General features: G+C 39.2%; 4 protein-coding genes across 6 annotated transcripts; 2 read left to right on the forward strand and 2 right to left on the reverse strand.

Annotated features, from left to right (window-relative positions):
• Positions 1 to 255: 255 nt before the first annotated feature.
• On the reverse strand, positions 256 to 11,368 carry LOC146461615 (uncharacterized). The gene is made up of 8 exons (XM_085086407.1): positions 11,210 to 11,368; positions 9,928 to 10,022; positions 8,703 to 8,783; positions 8,335 to 8,387; positions 7,545 to 7,716; positions 7,026 to 7,184; positions 6,053 to 6,104; positions 256 to 1,634 (listed from the first exon to the last, which is right to left on the reverse strand). The coding sequence occupies exons 1-8, from the start codon at positions 11,355 to 11,357 to the stop codon at positions 1,591 to 1,593; spliced, it is 804 nt and encodes a 267-aa protein (XP_084942533.1). The 5' UTR covers positions 11,358 to 11,368; the 3' UTR covers positions 256 to 1,590.
• LOC146461616 (uncharacterized) lies at positions 1,659 to 4,968 on the forward strand. The gene has a single exon (XM_085086408.1). It carries the CDS (start codon positions 3,979 to 3,981, stop codon positions 4,741 to 4,743), a length of 765 nt encoding a protein of 254 aa, XP_084942534.1. The 5' UTR covers positions 1,659 to 3,978; the 3' UTR covers positions 4,744 to 4,968.
• Positions 11,369 to 11,414: 46 nt separating the features above from the next.
• Positions 11,415 to 17,993, forward strand: LOC146461617 (tRNA-queuosine alpha-mannosyltransferase-like). Of its 3 annotated transcripts, none has more exons than XM_085086405.1 (9): positions 11,415 to 11,987; positions 12,210 to 12,377; positions 12,533 to 12,812; positions 13,274 to 13,356; positions 13,842 to 13,951; positions 14,775 to 14,919; positions 16,041 to 16,111; positions 16,671 to 16,762; positions 16,909 to 17,993. In XM_085086405.1, the coding sequence occupies exons 1-9, from the start codon at positions 11,677 to 11,679 to the stop codon at positions 16,996 to 16,998; spliced, it is 1,350 nt and encodes a 449-aa protein (XP_084942531.1). In that variant the 5' UTR covers positions 11,415 to 11,676; the 3' UTR covers positions 16,999 to 17,993. The 3 variants fall into 3 exon arrangements, with proteins under 3 accessions (XP_084942531.1, XP_084942532.1, XP_084942530.1); XM_085086406.1 differs by having other exon boundaries at positions 11,430 to 11,987; positions 13,271 to 13,356; positions 16,674 to 16,762; positions 16,909 to 17,096; XM_085086404.1 differs by having other exon boundaries at positions 11,431 to 11,987; positions 13,271 to 13,356; positions 16,909 to 17,096.
• LOC146461618 (uncharacterized) lies at positions 17,237 to 23,911 on the reverse strand. The gene is made up of 10 exons (XM_085086403.1): positions 23,771 to 23,911; positions 22,818 to 22,928; positions 22,589 to 22,718; positions 21,625 to 21,937; positions 21,126 to 21,326; positions 20,698 to 20,772; positions 19,878 to 20,043; positions 19,283 to 19,345; positions 18,363 to 18,650; positions 17,237 to 17,751 (listed from the first exon to the last, which is right to left on the reverse strand). Exons 1-10 carry the CDS (start codon positions 23,790 to 23,792, stop codon positions 17,555 to 17,557), a joined length of 1,566 nt encoding a protein of 521 aa, XP_084942529.1. The 5' UTR covers positions 23,793 to 23,911; the 3' UTR covers positions 17,237 to 17,554.
• Positions 23,912 to 25,555: the final 1,644 nt, after the last annotated feature.

The raw sequence follows: 25,555 nt of genomic DNA on the forward strand, positions 1-25,555 counted from the left end.
AGACAAGCGTGGATCAAAAACGTGAGAGAAAAACGCAGTTTTAGTGTACAGCGGTGTTGTTAAAGAAAACATTCATGAAAGCGAGGCAAAAGCCAACAACTCGGGATATCAGCTATGCTGCTCGCAGCAACAACGAAATCTTTCCAACTCACATTGCAATCAATCTGGAAAAATATTAATAACGCAAATTCCCGCTCTGTAAACCCTGGTACCTGAACCACAAACTAAAATAAAAAAGAACGAGCAACAACTACGTGCATGAAATAATCTTTATTTACACTTCGCTGAAATATATACAATGAATTGTTTTAAATTAATTGTCAGCTTGCTGGCTGAATGGAACCTCCAATAAAGAGTTATATTCATTTATGCAGTATTTTTTTTTTTAACCCTTTGAGCTCCAGTATTGACTAGCTTGTAATTTCTCCTAACCATAACGGTACTTAACTAATTAAAGCACAGAGACCACGAGAAAAAAAGAAATGATCACCAAATACAAGATGTCTTGATCTTTAAGCAAATTCTCTTTACTAGCACCATAAGGAATGTATGGAGGACCGTCAGGAGAATATGCGTGTTAATCATGTATGGATGCAGCAACAGTAAGCTGAGCCCGTTTCTCCAAAGTCCCAATAACTTTTCGCGCTCGACAAGTATATTCTCAAATCCGCTTTTTATCGAGTTTTCGTAACTTTACATCAGTTCAATCTACAAAATTATAAAAATTTCAGACTATTTGCGTTAAAAATCAATTCATCAATTCATACATTAGACTCTTACAATTTGTTATCCTTTTTTTTATTCTAAGTATTCTTCACTATTTCCGAATAAAGCCAATCGATACCAAATAATGATGACAATTATTTTCTCGTATGACTTCCTGTATAACGAATGACATTTGTGTACAATTTTTTTTTTAATTTAATAAAGAGAAAGATGGAAAGTATGAAACTAGGCTATGTGATACATAGCAGGTGTATTCGATACCAATCGGCAACGACAATTGCCTCGTCCAAAGGCGTTTCTTTTCAGTCGAACGCAGTGCGCATGGTGTTGTGGAAATGTTGCGTTTCGCGTCCCGTCAGGCCACACGTCACTATTTTCCCGCCCTTTTCACGAAATGCGTTGGAGCCTGGGGCCAAGTCAGAATGTCAAAAGCGTCAAATGTGGTGATTAGGAAAGAAAACACGGAAAAGTGTCACTCAGACGTGCAAAACACAAACACACTGAGTTATAATCAGTTGAATATAACTACAGAGGCATGGGAATTCTTTGAGACGAGAGAACGTAATTTCTCGTTTCCGGACTACAGTCACTCGGCTTCCAGACAGCTCGAAAAAAAAAGGCTCAAAATGATTGAAATGGTTCAAAAAGGATGAAAGTATTGCATTCACCTAAAACAAGGAAATAAATATAACTTAAAACCTCTTCAAGGAGGTAAAAGAAATGAGACTGATAAAGTCTAAATTAAATTAAATTTTCCTTTTCATACATTCCATATTATACATCTTATAAACTTAAATTAAACCTAAATAACCTTAACTGAATTTCTATTTACAAAATCATATTACTAAGCCACGTGACTGAATGTTAATCGCTGTCGCTTCCTGATTCACTCAGCTGAAGATCTTCACCTGTGTGGAAGAAAAAAAAATCCTAGCATTGAATTTTCTCCGAAATAAAGGGATAAGACGCATTCTCGACCCGGCTCTGGGGTCGAAAATAGATAAGACGCCTAAAGACGGTGCTCCCTAATACAAGGGGGGGTTATTGCGCAGTTTATGACTACTTGAAATGAAGCTTGATTATCTCTGAAAAAAAAAAAAAACCCGAGGTTATCATACCACAGCTTTTACTAAGATCTTCTTTTCCCGCTTAGTCATACGCCACACAAGAATGCCTTAAGTTTGTGTTAGGAAGTACCGGCTTTAAAAAAAAAAAAATAAGAAATAAGACTGAAACCCGAGTTTCTCGGAGTATCCCGAGATCCCGCCACAGAACACATGCGCAGTAGTAGAAAGAAGCACCGTCCTTAAATGGTAATTAAATACACTGTATAAACAATTTCCCGGCATTTGTCTGTTGCCAGTGACTCTCCTCAATTGACGATTGATGGTAAAAAAAAAATCTTCTCTCTCAGCTCACTCTCTTTCTCTAGAGAACGACAGAAAGTCATTAAGACCGATTCGTGTAGCAAGCCAACGACATGGAGAATATGCTTGTTCATATTGGGACATAAACGATTAAGCTGTGTCGGGGATTTTTTTTGTATCAGTCTTCAGAGAAAAGTTAAAAAAAAAAGCGATTTGCAGTTTGACGATTGATTTCTGTCCGCTTTTTCTTTCTTTCTCATTTTTTTATTTTTATTTTTTGTATTTTTCGCACCCTGGAAGAGAAAAATACGCGATCATTGTGAAAGTGAGTCTTTTTTCAGACGGTTTCCTTGCGTGTGCTGACCCGTTCTCTAACATGACTGCATCAACAAGTCACCCTGGTGCACTACAATCAACGCTTGCGGCTTCGAAAACTGAAAACGCTTCGTTATCGATTAAAAGAAAGAACAAAAACCTCTGTTATAGCCAAGCACTAAGGCTTCCGGAGCTGTTCTCAGTCCCCCGCGCGTACCTCGCGCTCGCCCGTTGAGCGAGACAAGGAGGACCCCTAGGAATACGGCTGCTGTGCGAATTTCTATCTAGCAACTGTACAATACAAAGAAACTCGCAGCCTGTTTCATTTCTTCCATTGGTCGCATCGTGAATTCAAAAATTGACTGTAATTTTTCTGAGAAGTCCAAGCAGAATAAACTCACTGACACTTCTGACAAGCCGCAGAGATGGCAATTTCATGTACACATATTAATCTTCTCAAACCGTCTGGTAACTTTCCAGGATCTTCTTTATGTGTAATTTTTAATTTTTATTCCGACAAACTAACACTAACGCCGTGTAGTGGTCTGTTAGATCGATCGATTAAGGCCTCGATAAAGAAGAGTGTCTGGGATGCCAGAGATTTTGTCCACCGAAACGGAAATTTTTTCCCCCAGTTAACAGCAATGTCATAATTTTGACCATCGCCATCTCTCTAAAAATATACCAACCAATCAGACTAGTTTTCAGTTTTCAAAACCTGTCGTGAATCATAAGTTAAATCAAGGTTTCTTTTTCAGCAAAGAAAACTGTCTAGCAGATTGAAGATTGTTCAGTCCACTTACACTCGGCCGGTTCGACGTATAAAAACGACCCTGGTGTTACTAGTGCAATACAAGATTCGCTATCGTGCTGGCCAGCTTGGCCTAATATTTTTTTTCTTTCTCACTGTCCATATCAAGAAGTGCAATTTTTATTTAAAACTCGGGGAGAAATTATCAGTGGGTAAAATTTCGAGTTGGGAAAAAAAACACAGGAACTCCTCGTGCCACGTTGCCCCAAATGTAAGCATTTGTCTACATGCACAGGGCGCAGAGGAGTCAAATTTGATGTAAATTCCGGCTCAATTTCCTGGAAAATTGCAGCGATTTTGTTGATTAAAATACTGATCGAACAAAGCGTCACGGGATCTTATTATGCGTCTGTAACAAGTAAATGTAAATTACGAGGAAATGTAAATATAACAAGTAAATGTAACATTATCTTGGAGATAATCTTTCAACAGACGCTTAATAATATCCCATGACACTTTGCTCGATCACGTTCTTGTGTTTTCATCAACAAAATCGGTTTGCACCGCAATTTTCCAGGGAATTTAGCCGGAATTTACATCAAATTTGACTTCTCTGGGCCCTGTGCACATGTGGCGAACAGGTAGCACACGTGCACACGCGTACATGTCAAGTTTGTTCACGCCCCGTTTTTCGAGATAAAAGCACCGAGCCACAAGGGAACGACTGATTGAACTTTGCCCAGCGAAGACATAACATCACATCTCTTTCTCAGCAAAATAGTTCAGTTTGCTCAAAAGGTACCCCCGTGTAACTGCGACATGGTTCCAATAACGAAAAGGCAAGAACTGTCATCTCCCTTCAATGCTAGAAGAATACGGATTACGTACACCACAGATGTTTCCGAGGCTGAAAGATGGCTGAGAGTTCATATCTTAGATTGCTCTGTTGCGGCCGTTGGCTTTGATATCGAGTGGCAACCTCAATTTGTCAGCAAGAAAAACGGTGGCACGGAAAACGAAACCGCCGTCCTTCAGTTAGCGGTTGAAGCTTCTTGTTTAGTTCTACATATTTGTCACATGCCAACGTTGCCAAGGTCGCTTGCTTTGCTTCTTTCAGATGAAAATATCGTCAAAGTTGGAAGTGGTGTAGAGAAAGATGGTTTAAAACTCGAAAGAGATACAGGATTGGTCATGAAGAACTTGGTTGACATCCAACGGATGGCAAAAGAACTGTGTCCGGGATTACAGAGAACAGGAATAAAATCACTAGCGAAACACCTTCTTGGAATCGAGATTGACAAAAGTGAAGCAATGAGCGACTGGGAAGAGGTCCCTCTTGAGCCATCGCAGATTGAGTACGCTGCCCTAGATGCGTGGTTTGGATTGAAAATCTTCCGAGAATTGGAAAAACGCCGACTGCGTTTGCAAGGAGAAAGTATCGATACAACCGGACCTTTTCAAGAAGAACTGCACGTGTACGACCAAGAAACCCAAACTAAAACTCTTGATAAATGTCCCATGATATGCCTTGTACTCTCGATACTCTTGGGAATTCTGGCGAGTTTCTTGTTTTCTCACTCGTGACTGAAGAAACTTACATGCGTTGTAAGCGTCCGCGCGTTCAAACAGCGAAAAACGCGCAAAACCCATTGAAACGCTTGCTAACTGGAATACGAGCATCTGATTGGCTGTCATCGTTTGAACACTAGCACGTGCGCATGCGTTATCGTTGAAAAGCTCAGTTTTGTTTTTGCTTCTTGTCTTGCCTATAAATTATAACTGCCTATAAATAAAATAACTTTAAAAACAGTTTGTGTTAATTATTCTGTTTTGTAATATGTTATCCAGATCGAAAACAGAGCAGTTTTTTTTGTTTGCATTTTGGGGGAAGAGAATTACAATGTCGTAACTTCTTGATATTTACTTGTATGTGTCACTGCATAAAATTACCTTTCTTACAGGAAATTAACGCTTGTGTTTGAAATAAACGCGATTTAAGGGGGAAATTTAGTTTGAAATAATGAAAATTCACCCAAGCGAGAAGGCTCAATTTCCAAATGCAGGAAAGAAATGCAAGCGCGGAGGTCTCGTATTCTATCAAGTATCTACTACCATCAAATCTACTAGTGTTCTATCACGAATGCCGTTCTCTGATTGGCTACGCTACTCGCTATCTATTCTGTAATAGATAGTGAGTAGCGGTTTTCAACAAATGGCGGCCGCTTCCTCGCGTTTTCGAAGTGTCTGCGATGAGGAAATAGATAATTTACTTGTTTAGTTTTGAACGACAAGTAGATTTATACTAGAACAATTAGATTATTCGCTCTCGATTCCTATGCATGATACCTGATTCGGGCTGCGCCCTCATCAGCTATCACGCGATAGAAATCGAGAGCGAATAATCTAATTGTTAAAGAAAAAACGTTCATGTTTCAAAAGCCATTTTCATGACCATTTCGTCCTAAGTACACTGAAACAAGCAGCCAAGAATTAAAAAAGAAAAAAGAAAGACAAAAAAATGAAGCAAACAGAAAAGATCATAGTATGAGTTAACCTAAAGTATTCTGAACAACATATTCAGACGTTGAAAACTTCTGCTACACAAAGAGAGTTGCTGTTTTACTTTTGAATTGCTTCTACAGTACTAAGGAATTTGGCAAACAACCAATAACAACTGAATCAATAAAGCCGTGGAAATAAACTCTCCACTTCATTAAGGTCAGTGAAATTAACGCTCAAACGAAATAACGCATTTTTTTAAAAAATTTGCATTAACTTCATGAGGCATTTAAAATTTCCTGCAAAAAACAGCAATTTAAAAAGACGCTCCCGGGTCAGGTCTGAATAGTACTGTACCAAGGGAATTCCTCCAAGAAACAGGACTTATACTTACAGAGCGTGTTGAAACCTTCTTCTTTTTTGGCTAAAAGATCTTTTTCAACCATCTAACAAGAAATAATTATTAGTACAAAGTCAGTTCCCCATGATGTCAGTTTTCAGACTCCTTGGTTTCCAATTGATTGGAAAAGTATTGTACTGTGACAAACCACATGCAATACTTTCCTATATCCAACATTAATTTACTATTACTGAAAGTATTGTACTGTGACAAACCACATGCAATACTTTCCTATATCCCAACATAAATTTGTTACTACCGAAATTGCAGTTATGACTTCAGTTGTTATTCTTTTCAGGTTGTATTAAATTTCAACAGGAAGATAGACTAGAATCACTAAATGCTTGTCGAAATACTTGCTACTGAAGGAGTAAAACTACAAAAAATGATTGCATGACAATGTTTTGATGTATCTATTAAACGACATTAACAAGTAAATGAGAGCCAAGGTGAAAGAGTAGACTAGAAACCTACAGTAAAGAAAAGACCAGATTCTCCCGCAGATAGTTAAACGAAATAAATGAAACTCAGTTATAACCCAGTAAGTGAAAAAAAGACCGATATCAAAGGGGGGCCCAAGTTTTTCTTTTTAACAATGTGGGGGCATTGAAGGTAACAGGTTTAATCTATGCTTAGAAGTCTGTATTTGCTGAATACAACCGAATACAATAATCCTTGCTCTTTCCTAACATTCCTACAGCTCAAGAAAAATGCTGAGTATTTTTGCAAACATGTCTACAATATCATCATCCTCCTCCTCCTCCTCATTATCATCATCATCATCATCATCATCATCATCATCATCATCATCATCATCATCACCATGTTTATTTAAAAACACTGCCACAGTAAATACATCAGGCATTAACAATTTAATATAAAAGCTACAACTTATTACAAGAGACTATGTATACAGATTAATCTTTAAAATATTGCTAACTATTAAAGAAAAGTAAACTAAACTTACGCTAGCCATTAAGCTGTTAAGCTTTTCGACATCTTTCTCGTCAAACTCATCACCATCTTCATTTTCGTCTTTCTCTGAATCAGAGCTATCACTGGATGATGATGCACTAGACTCAGGTTCAGCAACAGGAACAGGATTTTCCAGTTTGGAGCTTGTTTCCTATCAAATGAATATGAAGTCTTTCTAAGAAGTAAGTAAGACAGTCCAAACAAATTTCTGGCAAACAAAAGTCATACGCAGACTCAAGGACTGAGACAAACCAACCAGAAATTCCACAAAGTCCGCTATGCACCGCCATGCTCAAACATGATGCCACAATGGGGTGCTCTGTGCATGCGCTAACCACTAAGAGCTGCTGACCACCCATTGAATGCCAGCTTTTCTTTGTTGCTAACTTAGTTAAATTTAACTGCACAAAACCAGTCAGAACACCCATTCTGGGCTTATTTTAAGAAACTTAAATTAGATCTTAAGACTAAGTCAGCCGTTTATTTACTGTTACATGTAAAGAACAGATACCTGAGTGCTTGGGGTAGAAGGCACTGGGCTGGAATTCTTAACAGGTGAAGCCTGTTTTGATGTTTTCTTTTCCACTGGTTTCTTCTTGGTTTTGTTTTTCTGGGATTTTGATAGAGTTGCTGTTGAAGGGGTCACGGGGACCTTCACTGGCTTGGATGTTTGATTTGAAGACCTAAACAATATCACAACAAAAAATTGACAGTCAAATGCTAAATAGACTGTTCACAGTTCCCTATTTTTCCATGGTATTTTCGAGATTTGTACCCTTCGGTTGAACTCCCGCCATCAATTTGTAAAGGGGAGCGCAACCTGGGAAGAGTGTCTGAACTACATGTACCAAGGGGAACTCTTGTCAGGGTATGTTGAGCAGGGGAAGAGGAGCATTTTTCTGCTGCCTCCTCACTCCCGCTCCCCTCGGTAGTTTTGACCCTCTCCCCAGGTTGCCTTCGCTGTTAAACCAAGATGGTGGGAGTTTGATCGAAGCGTACACTGTACGAGTCTTGAAAATCCCACAGAAAAATAGGGGACTGTGAACAGTCTAATGCTAAATAACTGAACTACAGGTAAAATAGGTACATCTAGGTTTGCACTAATACCGGGGCTGCAATATTTACCACAGTTTTGAAGTAACAATATAATATTATTGAGATCACATACAAATATGTTGTACAGTGTATGAAAAATCATCCTTGCACTAAAATATTGTTAAATTGTTACAATAACTACAGTATGTTAAAAGAGCACAACCACAACAAACATGTAAATTATAACAACAAAAGTTTACACACACCTCACTTTCTTTAGCTGTGGAACATTTGACTCAATTCTTTCCAATGTAAATGTCTGAAATCAATTTTATTGAAAGCTTTTATTGCAGACAGTAAATATATACCTACACTGGTAATTAACTACACTGTTGTAAACAGTTTGAACAACTTCATTAAATCCTGGTAAAATTACTACTACAAAAACGAAATCTTGACTGAGGTACAGTGAACATACAAAATGTTTACTTCCTGGGGGAGTTGCATCCCTAGGGATGTATCAACATCCATCAATTTTTTCACAAGTGCAGAGGCTCATTTGCTTACAAACTTTAGAATTTGCAGTTATAGCATATTTTATGGCCAGTTGCATGAATTTCCACAATACACTTACCTTTTTGTCTTTATCAACCACCAAAATAAATTCCTTCGTGCAGCTTCTTTTAGAACCCCGATAAACAGTAGTACCAGAATCCTGAAATTGGTATCAAATCATATACCACAGTCATGTATTAATTTTAAATATTTGTAAATAATTACGTAATTCAGCCTTCAGGCTGCGAAGTGATTTTTAAATAAACTATCTATCTATCTATCTGTATCATTGTTATTATTATGTCTCAGTGGGAATTTCATGGGTTCACTTAGTACTACTGAGTACACTACCGGCACAGACTCAGTTAATTCTCTTATCCATCATTTGTGTCCTTAGTGCTAGCAGCACAACATTTATTTGTACCCTTTACATTCACATAGCCACAATTACCAACAGAATTACCAGCGACTTGCTCCCGTCCGGCCTTGTAGCTCAGTCCACAGCTGGCCCAAGCTCATGTTAACAAATAAACGTGACTGGTAGCGATCAGTACCGGACGTATTGTGTTAAATTTGAATTTATATACTAGGTTTATATGTGAAACCAACTGCTTTGTTTAAAACCGTAGAAATTTGAACGATTTCTCAATAAAATTGACTTACCTTGACTCGTTGTTGTATTCTTTGTTGCTTGTCTGTTTTTCAAGTCGATTGGAGAGAAAGACAAGGCGAAACTCAAGATCTCAGGGTGCTCGCCCGCTTGAAGCCCGCGCAAGACGCGCGATGTGTCCGGATTTGAGTTCGATCAAACTGAGGGGACAGTTAATTATCTCTACTTTGATTCTGTGAAGGAATTGGGGCAGTAGGATATGTTCAGTGGATTTTATGGCTTCGAGCGGGCAAGCACCCCGAGATCTTGAGTTTCGCCTTGTCTTTCTCTTAGGAGTGGATGTCAACAGAAACGATAACTCCCCGAAATTGCTTCCAATATAAATATATAAAGGAACACAATTACGCCCGGTACTGATCGCTACCAGTCACGTTTATTTCATAACATGAGCTTGGGCCAACTGTGCTCAGTCAGTAAAGCAATGTTGATCCAATCCTGAGGTCATGGGTTCGATTCCGGCTGATGGGTCTTTGCCTTATGTGGTCTCCCATTTCCTCACTAGAGCTAATGCTCAGAGGGCCACTTACGTGACTAGCACTACAACATGCACTACAAGGTAAATTCTCTGATCCATCACATATGTTGTATTACATTTTCGATTGCTACTGGAGATAAGTTTACATTGTATGATTACCTGGACATGAGGAACAGTCACTGCGATTTCATCCTTTTCACCCACCACAAGTTCAGCTGGTCTTGTGGTGTCTACTGATGCTGGCTTGAAATCATCTATTAAGAAATCAGAACAAAATATATACCTGATAACAAACAAAGAACTAAAATGATAAATTATTGACAAAAATAATCATGTTGAAAAGAGAGGAGACATCTTTATGCATTTGTTATAGCTCAGTCAATATATCAAATTATAAAGGAAATTTATAGGTTTAATAGAAAAGACATTAATTCTATTAGTACTTTTAGCCCTTGGGGTTGTATTTACAGCTGTAGGTACTACAGATTTGTATAAATACTACAACCTTGGTTAAGACATTGTTTAACAAAACCAGAGTCTACACCAATTTCAATCAGGTCAACCCAAATAACTAATTGTTGTCTAAGGTGAACAATGCCAGGAAGGCAAAATAATTAAACCAATCAACAGTAACCCCTTAGTTTTTCTTGAAACATTATGCACTGAAATTCATTGCATATAGTATATGAAAACTGTAAGAGAGTTTTGACAGCAAGAGTTTGAACAAACCCTTGAAAACTCCAGCTATGTGTATCACTGACTTAGGCTTCAGCTATTTAGCTCTCAACAGCAAAACACTTGCATTGCAATTTTAGTGGCCATGCAAGGGGAAGGGGGTCTGGGACCAACTTTTTTGTGAGCAAAAATAAGGGTTCATTACTTTGGTTCAGGATCAAAGATCCAAGATCACTCAGATCACAGTGATCAAAGGAACCAATGAATCTGCTCTGGGCAAGGATTTGACGGTTCCTTTGATGCAGCGTGACCCGAGTTATCTTGGATCATTGATCCTGAACCAAAGGAGCACACACTAAGACTCACAATGCAACATTTCAATAAACTCTGATATATTTTCAATGTGGGCTTTGATCTTGTTCACTCCATGGCCCCACCTTATGTGAGGTTCTGGATCCACCACCGGTGATCTGCAGCCCCCTTTTCTTTCAACTTTCTTTCATTTTCTTTCATTCACACATAAAACAAAAATATTCTGAACTAAAGGGTACTGTCCTTCATTCCAAAGACAAAAATTACCAAAAAAGTATGGCAGTCAGACCAAAGAATTAGGAAGCTTATAATCTTTAACTTGGGGCTGTATGTAATGGGTTTCTTCGGCAACAGCTGTAAGACTTATATCAGCTTACATGAAAAGCTAATACGTGCACAACATTAACTATTTTTAGCCGCAAAAATAATAAATAGCACGGAAATTCAATCTTACATCGTATTGTGTGAAAGGCTGTCTTCGGTCCTCCTTTTGAATGAAAGCTATTCCCGAGTCTCAGTTCGTATTCACGATCACTGTTAAAAGGGAATTCTAATTCCTTATTGCCACTTGAAGCCGCCATGTTGAGAGATTTCAATAACATGAGCCTGCAGTACAGTTTGAAGTGTCTTCATTTAAAGAGCTTGCGCACGCGCACAGCATGTTTACTTTCAATATGGCGGCTGAGAGGTTGCTGCAACTTACGGAACAACAAAAACAAATACATGTAGAAGTTGCAGAAAATACAGTTATGCATGTCTCCAATCTCCGACTATACTTAGAAAGGAGTAGCTGAAGGAGTCTGAAATTTAGACCCGTAAAGGCGGTGTAAATAGTGCCCGAAAATTCATTTGTCTTCATCAGTGGTGAGATGAAGCTCGGAGCCTTGGTTCCCGATGAACTTGCCTGTTGATATCTGAGGAATGGAGCTTGGGTGTAGCGGTGAAATATCTTGTTCACAAGACCAAGTGAAGTCAGTTGATCAAAGAGTAAAACTGGGTGAAAACCTTGCATGGAAGGATCTTGCACTGCAGCCGGCAGGGAGTGTTATGAAGGCATCTATTCTTCTTGTTGAGCCCTTTTACGGTGGATCACACAAGCAACTAGTCGATTTAATTGCGAGGGAAATTTCAGAGTGCTTGTTGTGCTGTTTACCTGCAAAGAAATGGCACTGGAGAATGAGAACAAGTGCACTTTATTTCTCTCAGAAGATTCCATATGGGAAAAGTTACAGGTACGTTAGTGCCACTAAAATGCAGACCTCCCAAGCTACCAGAGTCTCATCTACATGTACTATATTAGTTGACACTACATCTACTTCGTCTTTTGTGAACTTGGAGTACAGTATGGATAATTATTTTCTGGAGGTGCACATTGCTAGTTTTGGAGATGATTGAAGACTTTATAAAATAACAATTTTCAGAGCCTTGTACTTTCAATGTTTTATGTTTCTCAGGGTGTTGTTTGCAAGCTCTGTGTTGAATTTAGCTGAACTAGTGGCCCTGCGTCCAGACCTCGCACAGTTGAAGAAGATCCTTTACTTCCATGAAAATCAGCTTGTTTATCCTGTAAGAAAACAACAAGACAGAGACTTCCAGTATGGCTACAACCAGATTTTATCATGGTAAGGTTCAGGTTCATGGAGGTAAACTCCTTGTTTAGTCCAGTAACTGGAACAACTGTCACATGTATATAGTTTAGTGACAACTTTACGTCTTTTGTAACATTAACAATATTATTTATATTACCAGGATCAATCATTCTCCACATTTCTTGCAGTTTGGTGGCTGATGTTGTGGTTTTCAACTCTCACTTCAACATGGAGTCATTCTTGTCATCAATCAACAGTTTTCTAAAGTTAATGCCTGATTATCGGCCAAAGGGACTGGATCAGATAATCAGGCCAAAGTGTACGGTGATATACTTTCCTTTGATGGCAACTGATCAAATGCCAGAGTATCCATGTGGGAAAGATGTACATGTACATGCACAGGACCATCAAAGACCAGATGAGGAGTTTAAATGGGAACCATTTTCAAATGATAATTGTAGTGAAAAGGTTTGTTATGGCATCACACTTGCAACAGGTATTCTTTGATTACACACACTTTGGAAATGCATTTACTAGGACAAAATTCACAGGTTTCATTAAGTGCCAGCACCAGGCAAATTGAACTTCAGTGAGCACGACTTTGCTTAACAATCTTTAAACCAACTTTTTCCCAGACATGACAAATCCAAGGTAACTAACTTAACCGGGTGCACTAATTACTTGTGAACCATCCATTGCATGATGGAAAAGAGTCATGCATTGTTAGTCTATTATTTTTGTGAACTGGACAGCACACTCTCACCAAAAACACTGAAGAACCCTTCCTTGCTTTCAACCACTCCACCCTCCAACCACTCCCCATTTACCCTTAGGGTATTGCACATATTGATGACAAGTGCCAGTATAGCCTCATTTTATTATACAGTACTGGCAATAATAATTATTATTTTATTCTCGTATGTTAGCAGACTTCACCAGATGACAAAACATCATGTAGAAGATCAGAGTCAGAATTTGCAAGTCCTCTGCATATTGTATGGGCTCATAGATGGTAAGTAACCTGCAATTATATTCCAGCTCTTGTTTCACCGTTTTGCGCAAATTTTATGTGTATATTTTTGACACCTGATCAATGGAACCGATTCATTAAATGAAAATCAACCTGATTTAGAAAAATGTTTATTTTTTTTTTTCTGTGACTGGCCAGCACTCTCAAAATAACAACCACATCAATCAAAATTCATAATTAAAATCCAGCATATAAAAAAAAGGACATTAAATTTTATTCAATTTAAGGAAATTAAAATTAATTTTATTTCATAATCAAAATCCAGTATCTAAATATACATATGATTGTGCCCTGATCATATTAAGCTGAAAAATTTTAGCATGTAAACTGGCCTTTATAGAAATAGCATCACAAGGAAAGGAGCCAATCAGAGACTAAAGGAAGTCTTACATTAAGTTCCCAAGAGTTCTTCACTCTTAACAATGTGACATAAATTTATTCACTGCTGTTACTTTGTTAATTACCAGGGAGCATGACAAGGGCCCTGAATTGTTCTTCCACACACTTTATCAGCTGGCTGATCAAGGATTGCAATTCAAGATGTCGGTCATTGGAGAGACTTTCTCTGAAGTCCCAGGTATGAATGGAGCCGTAAACTCTCAAACAGAGAACTCCACTAATACATGCAATCATGTATTATTTTAGTAAAACCAGTTCAATATAGTTTTTGTAATTAGCCCTCTGGCAAGTTTGAAGATTAATAACTAGCCTGCATAACAGGCGCTTATTGAGCCGAGCAGGAAGAGAGAGACATTAAGCACGACTGGCGAGCGCAGAGCACAAGATGAGGGGGAGGTTAGTTTTCTCTCCCCCCTTGTCTTGCGCTCTGCGCTCGCGAGTCGCGCTTCGCACTTAATGTCTCTCTCTTCCTGCTTGACTCAATAAGAAAAATGGTTATTTTTTTCTCCCCCTCGTCTCGGCTAATTAATAACTGGGAAAGTGCATGATACTTATACCATGGGTATGCATTGTGCACAACAAAATAATATACAACACAAGTGTAGGACTAATAATATTAGTTGTACGCTTGTGAAGAAGTTCCACTGAAATTGAAGAGCTTGCTGCTAGTGGAAACTCATCTCAATGCCATGCTTTTTTCATTATGGACAAATTCATCGAATAAACAATAAAAGATGCTACAGCTGTATAATTTAAATTTAATAGAAAAGAGGGTAAGTTCTGAAGAAACTGTGGTGCTGTGTCAGTGGAAAAGTCGAAACAAATGGTTGGTTTTACCAGCAGAGTTTATAAGGTTAATTAGCCACCATTAAGGGATTCAAGTGCTGATGGTTGAAGCATTATCCCCTCTTCTTTATGGGGGCCAAATTACCTTAGTTATCAACTCTGCTGCAGATCAAGTAAAAAGCAAACATTTAAATTCAATCTCTAACTTTAACTAGATGTTTTTGAAGAAGCCTTTGCACGAATCAGTGATCACATTCTTCACTGGGGTTACCAGGAAACACGGCAGGATTACATTGAGGTGCTCAAGACGGCTGATGTGGCTGTGTCTACTGCTGAACATGAGTTCTTTGGCGTCTCAATGTAAGTTTGAAATTTGTTGAAATTTGATTAAGTCCACATTTGATGTATATGGGTTCCATGAAAGTTCCTTGCTGGAAAAATGAGGGTGCCATATGGTTACACTTTGAATTTAAATGGTGACACAAATGCAATTTCATCCCTGGACTCAAAAGTTGGAACCATGCACCTTGTGTGTGTGTGTGTTTTGTTATGGCTTATATATACATGTAATAGACAGTGCCACAGGAAAGTACTTCTCACACACCGCTGGGACCCATGTCAAGCCGACCACCGCAACAAAAAGTGAAAAATCACCCTTCTCAGTAGCTTTCATTTGAATGGTCACACTTAGGATTTCAACCAGAGACTCAAAAGTTAGAACCACCTTGTACATGTACAGCATAATAAACAACACCACAGGAAAGTGCTACTCAGTAGCTTTCATTTGAATGGTCACACTTTAGGATAATTTTCACCTTGAGACTCTAAAGTTAGAACCACCTTGTAAAGCATAAAAGACAGTACCTAAATAATTTATGTTTTTATTTTTCTTTAGTTGAGCATTTTCAACATGAGCCCCTGGCTCGGGAGACTGGGCGACCACTTCCCACGTTTCGACAAAAAATAAAGACTTATATACTTGTACTCATACTAGTACCACGGAAAGTATTGCTCAGTAGCTTTCATTTGAATGATCACATGTAAGGATTTTATCCACAGACTATTTTAATATTTAAATTGCAAACAACGAAAACACCACAGGAAAGTTTTACTCGGTTGCTTTCACTTGAATGGTCAGTCACCCACAGGCTCGAGTCAAAATAATAAAACCACAATAAAAAGCCCACATCATAGTACACTGTACTGCTCAAATAAATAGCTTTTGAGTGTTGAGAAGTAACATTTTAGGATTTCTTGTACAGTAGTTACACCTGGTACATCTGATTGTTTTATAATACATTTCGCAACCTATATTCAGGTGCAAGGTGAATAACCTCCCCATAAGATTTCATCTGTAGTCTCAAACATTTATGATCACGTTACAAGATTTAAGTAAGGTTTATCTCTGGGTGGGAAAGGTTTATGGACGTTGTACAGTATGTTGTTTGCTAAACTGTTATATCGTGATTTATATATCCCAGGCTGGAGGCAGTGCAATATGGCTGTTATCCACTCTGTCCAAATAAGCTTGTTTACCCTGAGATATTTCCTGGTAAGTTGGTAACTATTATTTTGAAATAATGTGCCAGTCCTTTCCGGCAGTGCCCATCCCAGTCTCAAATACTTTTGTATAAAGGCTAACCACAAGCTATCTCAGCTATATTTGGCTAAATGGAGTGTTATGTAGGCTCACCGGAGAGCTATTTAGGCTAACTGGAGAGCTATTTAGGCTAACCTTAAGCTACCTATTAAGCTAAATTAGGCTAAATTAGTGTAATTTTGTTAGTTACCAGTCTGCCACGATAAGTATCTGTCATCTTGAATTGGGCACAAAAAAAAATTGCCCGGGGAGGTGAGGGTGCAACTCTTACATGTAGCTTAGCTTCGTGTGCTTTGCTTTATTTTTTTATTTTTTTTTTCTCGCAATTATCAGCTAAGAAAAGGCTCGAAGCTTCGTTATTAATTCTAACCTCTGTCTGAGTTTATTAAGTAAACAGCAGGTCATCGTGTATGACTGTACGTTTTTATTGCCACTTAATTGCAATAAATGTCTCGTCTTGCTGTTGTATACAAAGAATACCTTAAGGTATCTCTTTTTCTTGCTTTTCTAGCAGAATATTTGTACTCAACACCGCAGCAGTTGGCCAAGAAGCTGAGATATTTTTGTAGAAATCCTCGACATGTGAGGACGCGCAAAGCATCAGTAAGTAAATAACATGATCATATAGCAAAGATTGACGAGGATTTGGATCACATATCTTTGTCCAGCACATTGTACGTTAAACTTGATTTATCACAACACTCTAGGATTATAGTATTTCTCAAATTAGTTTATTTTTATTTTTCCAGGTCGACTGGAGAAAGTTTTGTTGGGACAAACTTAAGGATCAATTTTATGAACTTTTTTCACCACTTGAAACAGAACTACACCTACCCTAAAGCTTCACCATCAGGGTCGAGTGTTTCCTCGGTATGTCTTCGTAAAACACCCGAAGAGTTTCCGATTCTAATTTGCCAATCAGGGATGCGATGAGCACTGCAGCCTGCCGATAATTGTCCCAGGTATTCAGCATTTAGGCAACCGGCCCCAGGTGCTTTCTTTGAAGAAACTCAAGTGTGTTAATCAGTTTTGGAACAGGAGATTGTTCGTTAACTTGTGGACTGCAAAACTACTCAGTATGACACGTCTTCTTAATTTTTAATTTTTTTTTTTTTCGATTTGACGTTTTCGGACACGGGGACGATACATTAACACACGTTACTACAAACATAAATGAAGGCACGCTTTAAAACAAACTCTGTTGTCAAACATAAACGAATCGAAACTTTTTCGTGTTCATTTGACGGAGCTTAAGTCACTGAAACCAAATTGTGCATCCGTCGGTGTCCGCATGATAGCAAATGCTTTGTCCAGTTTAGTCATGCGTCTTAACTCCGCCATCCGCGCCCTACATACATGGGATCTCACTGGAACTGAGCCAGATATCCTTTTTTATCAACTTGGAGCACCTCTGATTTTCTCGTAAGCGTAGGCGACATTAAGAACCGTGGCTTCGTCAAATTTCCTTCCCACAATCATCATACCAACTGGTAAGCCCTCACTGAAGCCTGCATTGATCGACACCGCTGGGTGACCTGTCACGTTGAAAGGCGAACAGTTCTCGGCGTTTTCAAAAGCTCTGTCCATGTATTCTGCAGACAGAGGCGAATGTTTAAGATATAAGAAATATCAGACAGGTAGCTTGTTCTATTCTCAAACAGGCTTAATATTATGAAATTAATACGTCTTCACCAGGCAAAATAGTGCTTTACGCTATTTTGCTGGTCACGTTTTCACACGCAAACTTGTTTTTGCTTACTTGTGCATAAGGTGTTGACTTTGTACTTGATTGATGCAAAATAAATAACTTTATCAATGAATAAACTGGTAACAATGGGATTAAACGTATCGTGAAATTTTAGACACCTTACTAGGATTTATCTGAAGGCTACTTAAAGAAATTAGATTCAGCTAACTTTTGGCCGACTTCAGAGTCCTTTCTTGCGCCTTCGTTGGTTCCCAGTATTTTTAAGCTCACTCCTAATCCCTGAATTGAACCAAAGTTAATAGATTTTAATCGATTTAAAATCAGTTTGTTGACGAAGGCTGAATGAGCTCTTGTAAGGTTGATTTATTAGCCCCAAAAAAGTGGGGATCTATTGGACAAACCTACTAGCACTGACTGAAAGGTTATGGGTTAACCAACCAAATTCACGATTGCAGGGTATTTCTACTGCATTTTGTAAATAAGGTAAAACCTTACCCTCCAGGGGAAGATTCTCTTGTGGAAAGACTGGTGGCTTCTTGGGAATGGTCGGTAGAATCAACACGTCATACTTCTCGAGTGCTTCATCATAAGCCTTGCAAAGTACTCGACCTAGATTTTGCGCCTTTCCGTAGAAAATGCTGTTGTAATCTTCGTGCAAATACTTTGCAATTAGCCGGATGAATTTGCAGGTTTTTGACAAATCGTTTGAGTGGCATTTCAGGCCTCGCGAGACAGCTTCTTGGAGAGTTGTGTCGTAGTACATCTCCGCAGAAGAACCGAAACCTGACAGGGTAAATAAGTGAAAATCAGTGGACCAGAATTAAACAAAACGGAAACAATCGAATCGCAAATTGAAGTCGTTTTCTAATCACAGCTGGTCCATCCACACACACATACACAAACACACTCAAAAATAATCTTAAAGGAACTGTATAGATTTAACGCTAAGCTGTTAGCATATTAATTTTTTTAATGAAATTGCAGTAAAACACCAGTAAACGGTTGGCAAATGATCGTTTTCAAAAAAAATATATTTAAATTGAAATGTCAACCGTTTCTGCCGTGGGAACGCAGCCTACCGCGCTAAAATTGTATAAGCTATGTTAATACGAAACTTTTGAATACAGGGGGCCACACAACGCACAAATAAACTTCTGAATACGTTTCGTTGCTGGATCTCTTTTAGTAGAAATGCACGTTCCAGACGTCACCTCAGTTACGTGTAAATAAACCAAACGGATTGCAGGGCTGACACTACGGCAGGGGTAATTTATTTGGAACAATATTTCAACTAGTACAACTAGTGGATTATCGCAAATGTTCTAAAATCCTCTAAAATAAAAGTAAACCGTTGTATAGCAAAACTATTAGCATCATAGACAATGTTTATTGTTACTATGGCAACAGTTTCTCACCGGCCCCTTCCAGCATCATTCGATCGCCTCCAATTTGTACAATGGCGCCAAAGATTCCAAAACCTTGCATGAAAAGGAAAATAAAAGCACACATCTTGGTTTAACAATTTTCCTAGAAATACAAAATTTTCCCACATTTGTCGTGAGAAACATTCCGGATCCTGCCACATCGTCATCTGACGTGTCAGAATGCGGCATTGTTACCAAGCAACCGCAAAACCTTGGCTTTGTGAGAGAAAATAAGTCGGCCACTGAATTACTGAAACAATATTAAAGCATGGGAATGGTGTAGTATTCAGTGAGTGACCCAGGCAAACTCGGAAAAAGGACATCGGAGTGCTCCTATCAGCAGTGGAACCTAAGACCTTCAGTGAACTTGAATTCTTCGTACGTGATCACCATGGAAACAGATAAAAAGTCGCTCACTGGAGATGTTAAAAGAGATTCTTAATCGAGCCGTTACGACTCTGATAAATATCATAATTGATTTAATCTCGGTTTCATCAAAGTTGCCCTGTTGTAACTGGAGCTTTCACCCAGAGAGAAGTAACTGTATTAGCACAGTACTGATGCAATACTGTAAAAGATCATTTACCATCTGAATGCATTGGGATTGAGACTTCCTCGACGACTGCGCCGCACTCGCTGCCCAGCAGTCCAGCGGCTTCCTTCACCATCTTGTCGACATCAGGTTCAGAGCTCTCCAATCCAAACCCTTCTTTCAAGATTCCTATCTTCACGTTTTCTATATTTCCTGTAAGCTGATTTAAAAACATATTTTAAACAGGTTTCAATTGCCCTTTCAATGGGCCAATATACTTTTGTCGTTCTCATATCCGTGGTCAGTTTAAGCGCGAATAACTTTAAAAAGCGAGTAAATTTCTATCAGTAAAACGCTAATTAGACAAAATTAATCTACATTAATTCCACTAGTTATCCTGTCTATGAAAAGCCAGGGCTAAAATAAGGTTGATTAGTAATTCCTAATAGTACACGAGCAAGCGTAGATTAATCTAACGTTAGTAAAAACGTTGAACTAACCAGTATCAAAAGTACATATCTGATGGGATCCCATGAAATAATCCTACGTTCCCAAGATACGTGGTATCAAGTTCTGGCATTAATAATTCTAGTTACAATTTTGTACAAGACCGCGCGCGCCCATTCAACATGCTCCGAAGAAAGAAACGAGACTACAAAATAGGGCCTATACGTAGCATGCTTCGAGGTCGTTTTCTTTCCCAGTCTTCGCGAAAAGCGAAGGAAAGCTTCCGAAAAGAAAGATTTTCCCCTTTTCTAGCTTTGTACATTCACGAGTCTCCCAAGTTCTCGGAAAAGAAACAACTGCTACGCAAATCAGGCCCATCCCTACAAAGAGTAAGTTTGTACAAGAACTGAAGACAAGAGATACGCACCAAGGCTGTGTATTCTGGAACTTTGAGGTCACGTGGCTGCCTTGGATCCAGTCCTCCATCATATCCTGCCATAACCTACCAGAACATTGAAAAAGCATATTGCCAATATTTCGTCTCACATTGTAGAAAAATTAGGATTATAAATAGCTATTACTGGAACATTGCAAAATTGGGCGGCAACTTGTGTAAACGGCCATGATAATCGAGACTTCCTTTCCCAACCACTCCCTCAATGAAAACACTTGATATCATCTACTTATCAAAAGATCTCGCAAGCTTTTATTTCGTGGAGTACTAAGCGGGCCGCACCAAATCAAATCCTATGATATTTAAGATCGTACAATTATTAAGTAGCACGTTTGTCTTTTTTTAGCGTTCACTCTATTTACACAAAAACGTCAGGTATTACTTCTGGTCTAACATTTTACCTCCAGCATCAAAGCTGTATCATAAACTGTTCTGGCCATAGGTCCCGTATGATCCAGAGTGAACTCTATGGGCATAATGCCCGTACATGGGACAAGTCCGTACGTGGGTTTCAATCCCACAATACCACATGCGGCTGAAGGGCCCCTTATGGAGCCTCCTTGATCCCCGCCAGTTGCCATGTCAACATGTCCTCCACCCACCTTAGAAATAGAAAAAGTAATGTGGAAAATATTTGCAAATAACGGAAAAAAGCAGAAAAAAAAGAGAATGCATTACTTCATTTAAAAGAGAGAAAACTCATTTTGTTTATGAAAACGTCCAAGCCCTTCAGATGTATGTGAATATCCATGCATTTGCCTTTGATTATCAGAAATCACACTTAAATACCCTTGGAAGAGGCCAAAAACCTATGTATCTGGAAAGGTTTTGTTTTGAGAGCTGTCATTAGACAGTCAACAACAGGCTTTCTTTCGACTTATCGTTGAAATATCTTCTCACCAAAGCGGCAGATCCCGAAGAAGATCCTCCAGCCATCCTTGTTTTATTGTGTGGATTCACCACAGGACCCGTAGCAGCAGTAAAGCTTCCTCCGCTGATGCACAAATTCTCACAGACAGCTTTGCCTACTATGTGCCCACCAGCGTCCAATATCCGGGACACTACTGTGGCGTCAACATCCGGGACAAACCCCTCCAGGATGAGGGAGCCATTCATCATGGGTACTCCTGCTACACATGTGTTATCTTTGATGGCCACTGTTTTACCCTGAAGTTTACCACTTGATGCTCCTTTGATATCACACCGCCAGTACCTGTTTAAACAAGTTATTAGCCTGCTTTCAATAGAACGTTGAAGCAACAGAGATGTAAAACTAAAACCAGCAGTAACTTGCTAGCGCGCTCTCTCCCGCGCTTGGTATCGCTTGCATGTATATGGCTGAAGTTACGATATTGTTTATGTCCGTTGGCATTGGTCAGAATGACTCCTTTAGTTCGGTTGATGACAATGTTAGAGTCAGTCAATCTGGAGAAAATGCAAGGGAGGAACTGATTCACAGTGTATCGAAGGTGTTTGCGGTGATTCTTTTGGACATTTTTTATAATCTTGTCCAAAATAAATTTCAAAGGAGAAAGATTGAGTGAAAAGCAGCTCTGGATACGATTAATTTCCATAGCGCTAGAAACGAGTGCGTGGAAGGCTAACGTAGGCTATATTTGAGTACACTGAACAATTCTTTCCCACAATGTCTACTCATTTGGTCGTGAAAACGTTCGTTCTTGTTGAACTAGCTGAAGAATTTTAGCAACACTTCCTATCAGAAGCAAGTCTTGTTTCCTCAATAAACATCTTAAAATGAAATTAATATATGTATTTCTGGAGCCAAGTCTCCTTGATTTTTATCTCGAAATTAATTCCTATTATCTAAGTTTAGTTATCTGTTTGATTGACGTGTGTCTCTCACCAAGCATTGCAAGGGTTTTCTTCAGGCGTCGGCCTGTAACCCGGTGTGCGGGGATATTTCACCGGTAGCTTGGGGTCTGGTAGCTCGTACAGCCGCTGGTAGGTATCACCCAGGGTCTTGGCGATAGCCTCTGTTGAATACAAATGAATCTGTTTAAGTTTTCACGGAAACTTTCATTTCATAATAAAAAGTCTCTTCCATTATTCAGTTTATAGAACATAAATCCAACCTCTGTAGGCCGTCAGTTCACTTTCTTCCATCTCTAGTCCCAGGCCACGCGCAATTTCAGATAGACGCTGAAGGCTTGGTACCCGGACAGCAGGCTCTTTGTAGAGCTTCTCTGTGAGGGGGTAGGGAGAGAGGAAGATGGAATGATATTTCTGATCAAAAAAGACGATCAAATGTACAGCAAATAAAGATACGTTTTGCCATACATACTGAATAAGAATACCCCTAGAAAAAAAGAATATGTATTTTTTGTTTCTCAACAGGTTTTTTTTTCCAGCAGGCGGTTACAAATTATCGAAGACCATTACTGTTGTAGAGGCTATTATTGTGTACTGCACACAGGTTATTTGTCGAAATCATATTATTTGAACGATAGGAAATAGAAGAGCCACGCGCATTTCAGTGACCATGATATCCATGGGAATAAATTTACATGATTTTGTCAGTACAGCGTGTATAAACAAAGGCCATGCATAAATTCATTGAAAGCCCATCACAAGTAATCACCCATGTTACATGGCTGAGTACTATATCACATTAAACATTACATTTTCTAAAACCTCTTTTCACGAGAACCACTGATACTGCGATTGATGTAAAGAAGACTAACAAACGGCCCTAAATAGCGTGCATATTCAACACGATCGAATGTGCTATTGAGGCTGTAGGACTCTTTCTGCTGATGGCCACAAAGTTTGGCCGTTTTGCGATAATCGACAGAATCGACGATAAGTTTCAAAAGTAAAATTTGCTGAGACATCGGGGTCATCCAAGATAATCTTTGATATTTTTCTAGCTCTGTCAGCGGGAAGCTGAAGAACCAAAACGAAATCGAATTCTCGTAAAGTTCGTCTGGTTCATTTTTATAAATCGACTTCACCATCTTTTCGAAACCTAAGTCTGACTTTAACTCGCTTCGAATTTACATTTTGCTGTACGGTAGCAATTACTTACTTTGTTCGGTGCTTTCAGCCATAATGATCACGGCAGTCCGTCGAATAAAACTGGAGGAATAGAACGAACAGGGTCACCTGTTAGAGTCACGCGATAGTCCACGCTCTCCATAGGTGGAATATAGGGTTGTCACACAACTTGATTGCGTCTGTGCGTTATACAATTGCATCAAGCGTCGACTTCTGCCCTAGTATGGCTAAAAGCAACACACAAGGTACGTGATTTCAAGCTTACATCAAATTCCTGAGACAAAATTATTTCTGATAAGGCTGAGTTACATTCAATCACCGAATTTTTCGTGAAAACCCGATCGCTTTTGTGCTTTGCTGTACTCGAGGAGAACATGCGCCTAAGTTGTTGTTGTTGTTGGTGTTTTTTTTTTTGTGGCTCCATCGGTGGGAGCCAATTGGAAAACTGGATGTCTGCTCGCAGTCCTGATGGACCACTTGTGGGTTTGAAAATCGTTTTCTTTAAAATCAATGTAAAATTGGAATCACGGTAGATGATTTCCATTTGTGTGGACTGATTAACTGATTAAATATGCGTGACCCGAGGTAAATGTTGGGGGCTACACTTTGTAAATCCAGACTCGCAACCCATGCAGCAAGTCGCAAGCAAAGTATATGTGGCGTTAATGAAGCAGAGTCTCCCGTGGTGGCTTCCAAGTAGACGTGTTCAGTGTTCAGTTAAGCGTTCAGTGGTCGGAATGGGATGTAAATTTGCATCGTATTTTGGAAACGCATCAATGACTGTTTGTATACATTAAAATGCAGTCGAACCTCCCCGTGCGACCACCTGAGACCATCCCCCGTTAACCTGGTAAACGATCACCTCAGCGACCACTTTTCCAAAATGCCAACATTTTCTCAGTCAATTCACTTTAGTTGGCACCTCTCGTAAGTTACCGCGACTACTTTTTGGGCTGATGGTTGGAAATTTTCTATTGTTTGTAAACCAGTTGCAATACACCTAATCCCATCATTATGCCTAACCTGTGAACAGGCTGCGAAGTGGGGTATAGGGCGAACAGGTCGGTCGACGTTTTCTGCCTGTACTGGAACCACAAATCTTCTCTCTCCCGTCTACGACCGTCTACAGAAAAGCTGTACAAAGAAAAACAAAAATCATTAAATAACAAGGACTGGAACCAGGTTTGTGAGCCCGCGAGAATGGGCACCCCCACCAAACCCGTGTTTTCGCGAAAACCACTGGGCTCCGAAACTTGGTTCCAGTCCTTGTTCAGTCTAAGGTCTTCCTATACAAAGAGCCTGCAGTCCGGGTACCAAGCGTTCAGCGCCTATCTGAAATGCGCATGGCCTAGGACTAGAGATGGAAGAAACTGAAGTGACAGCCTACCGCGGTTGGATTTGTGTTTTGATAAATTGAAGAAGCATTTTTAAGAGTTCTATTAAAATTACTTTATTTTACACTGTAATTGAACGTTGTATTCAACAGAGGCTATCGCCAAGACCCTGGGCGATACCTGCCAGCAGCTGTACGAGTTACCAGACCCCACTGAAGCTACTGGTGAAATATCTGAAGAAAACCCTTGCAATTCCTGGTGAGACACATGTCAATTAAACAGATAAGTAAACTTGAGCAAGGCAGTAGGTGTTTAGTAAGTGTCGCTGAATTTGCCTGTTGCCGGTTTGAGCAAACAGTTAGCACATTGTAGAAGGACTCCAACAGTAGTTCCTGTTCCTCACTATTATCAGCACTAAGAGTTTTGGCTTGGATCTTGTATCTGAAGCAATCCAGATGATTGAAACGATCGTACATTATGTT

This window comes from Pavona decussata, unplaced genomic scaffold (assembly GCF_977016875.1).
Source record: "Pavona decussata unplaced genomic scaffold, jaPavDecu1.1 SCAFFOLD_195, whole genome shotgun sequence".
NCBI classification, from domain to species: Eukaryota; Metazoa; Cnidaria; class Anthozoa; order Scleractinia; family Agariciidae; genus Pavona; species Pavona decussata.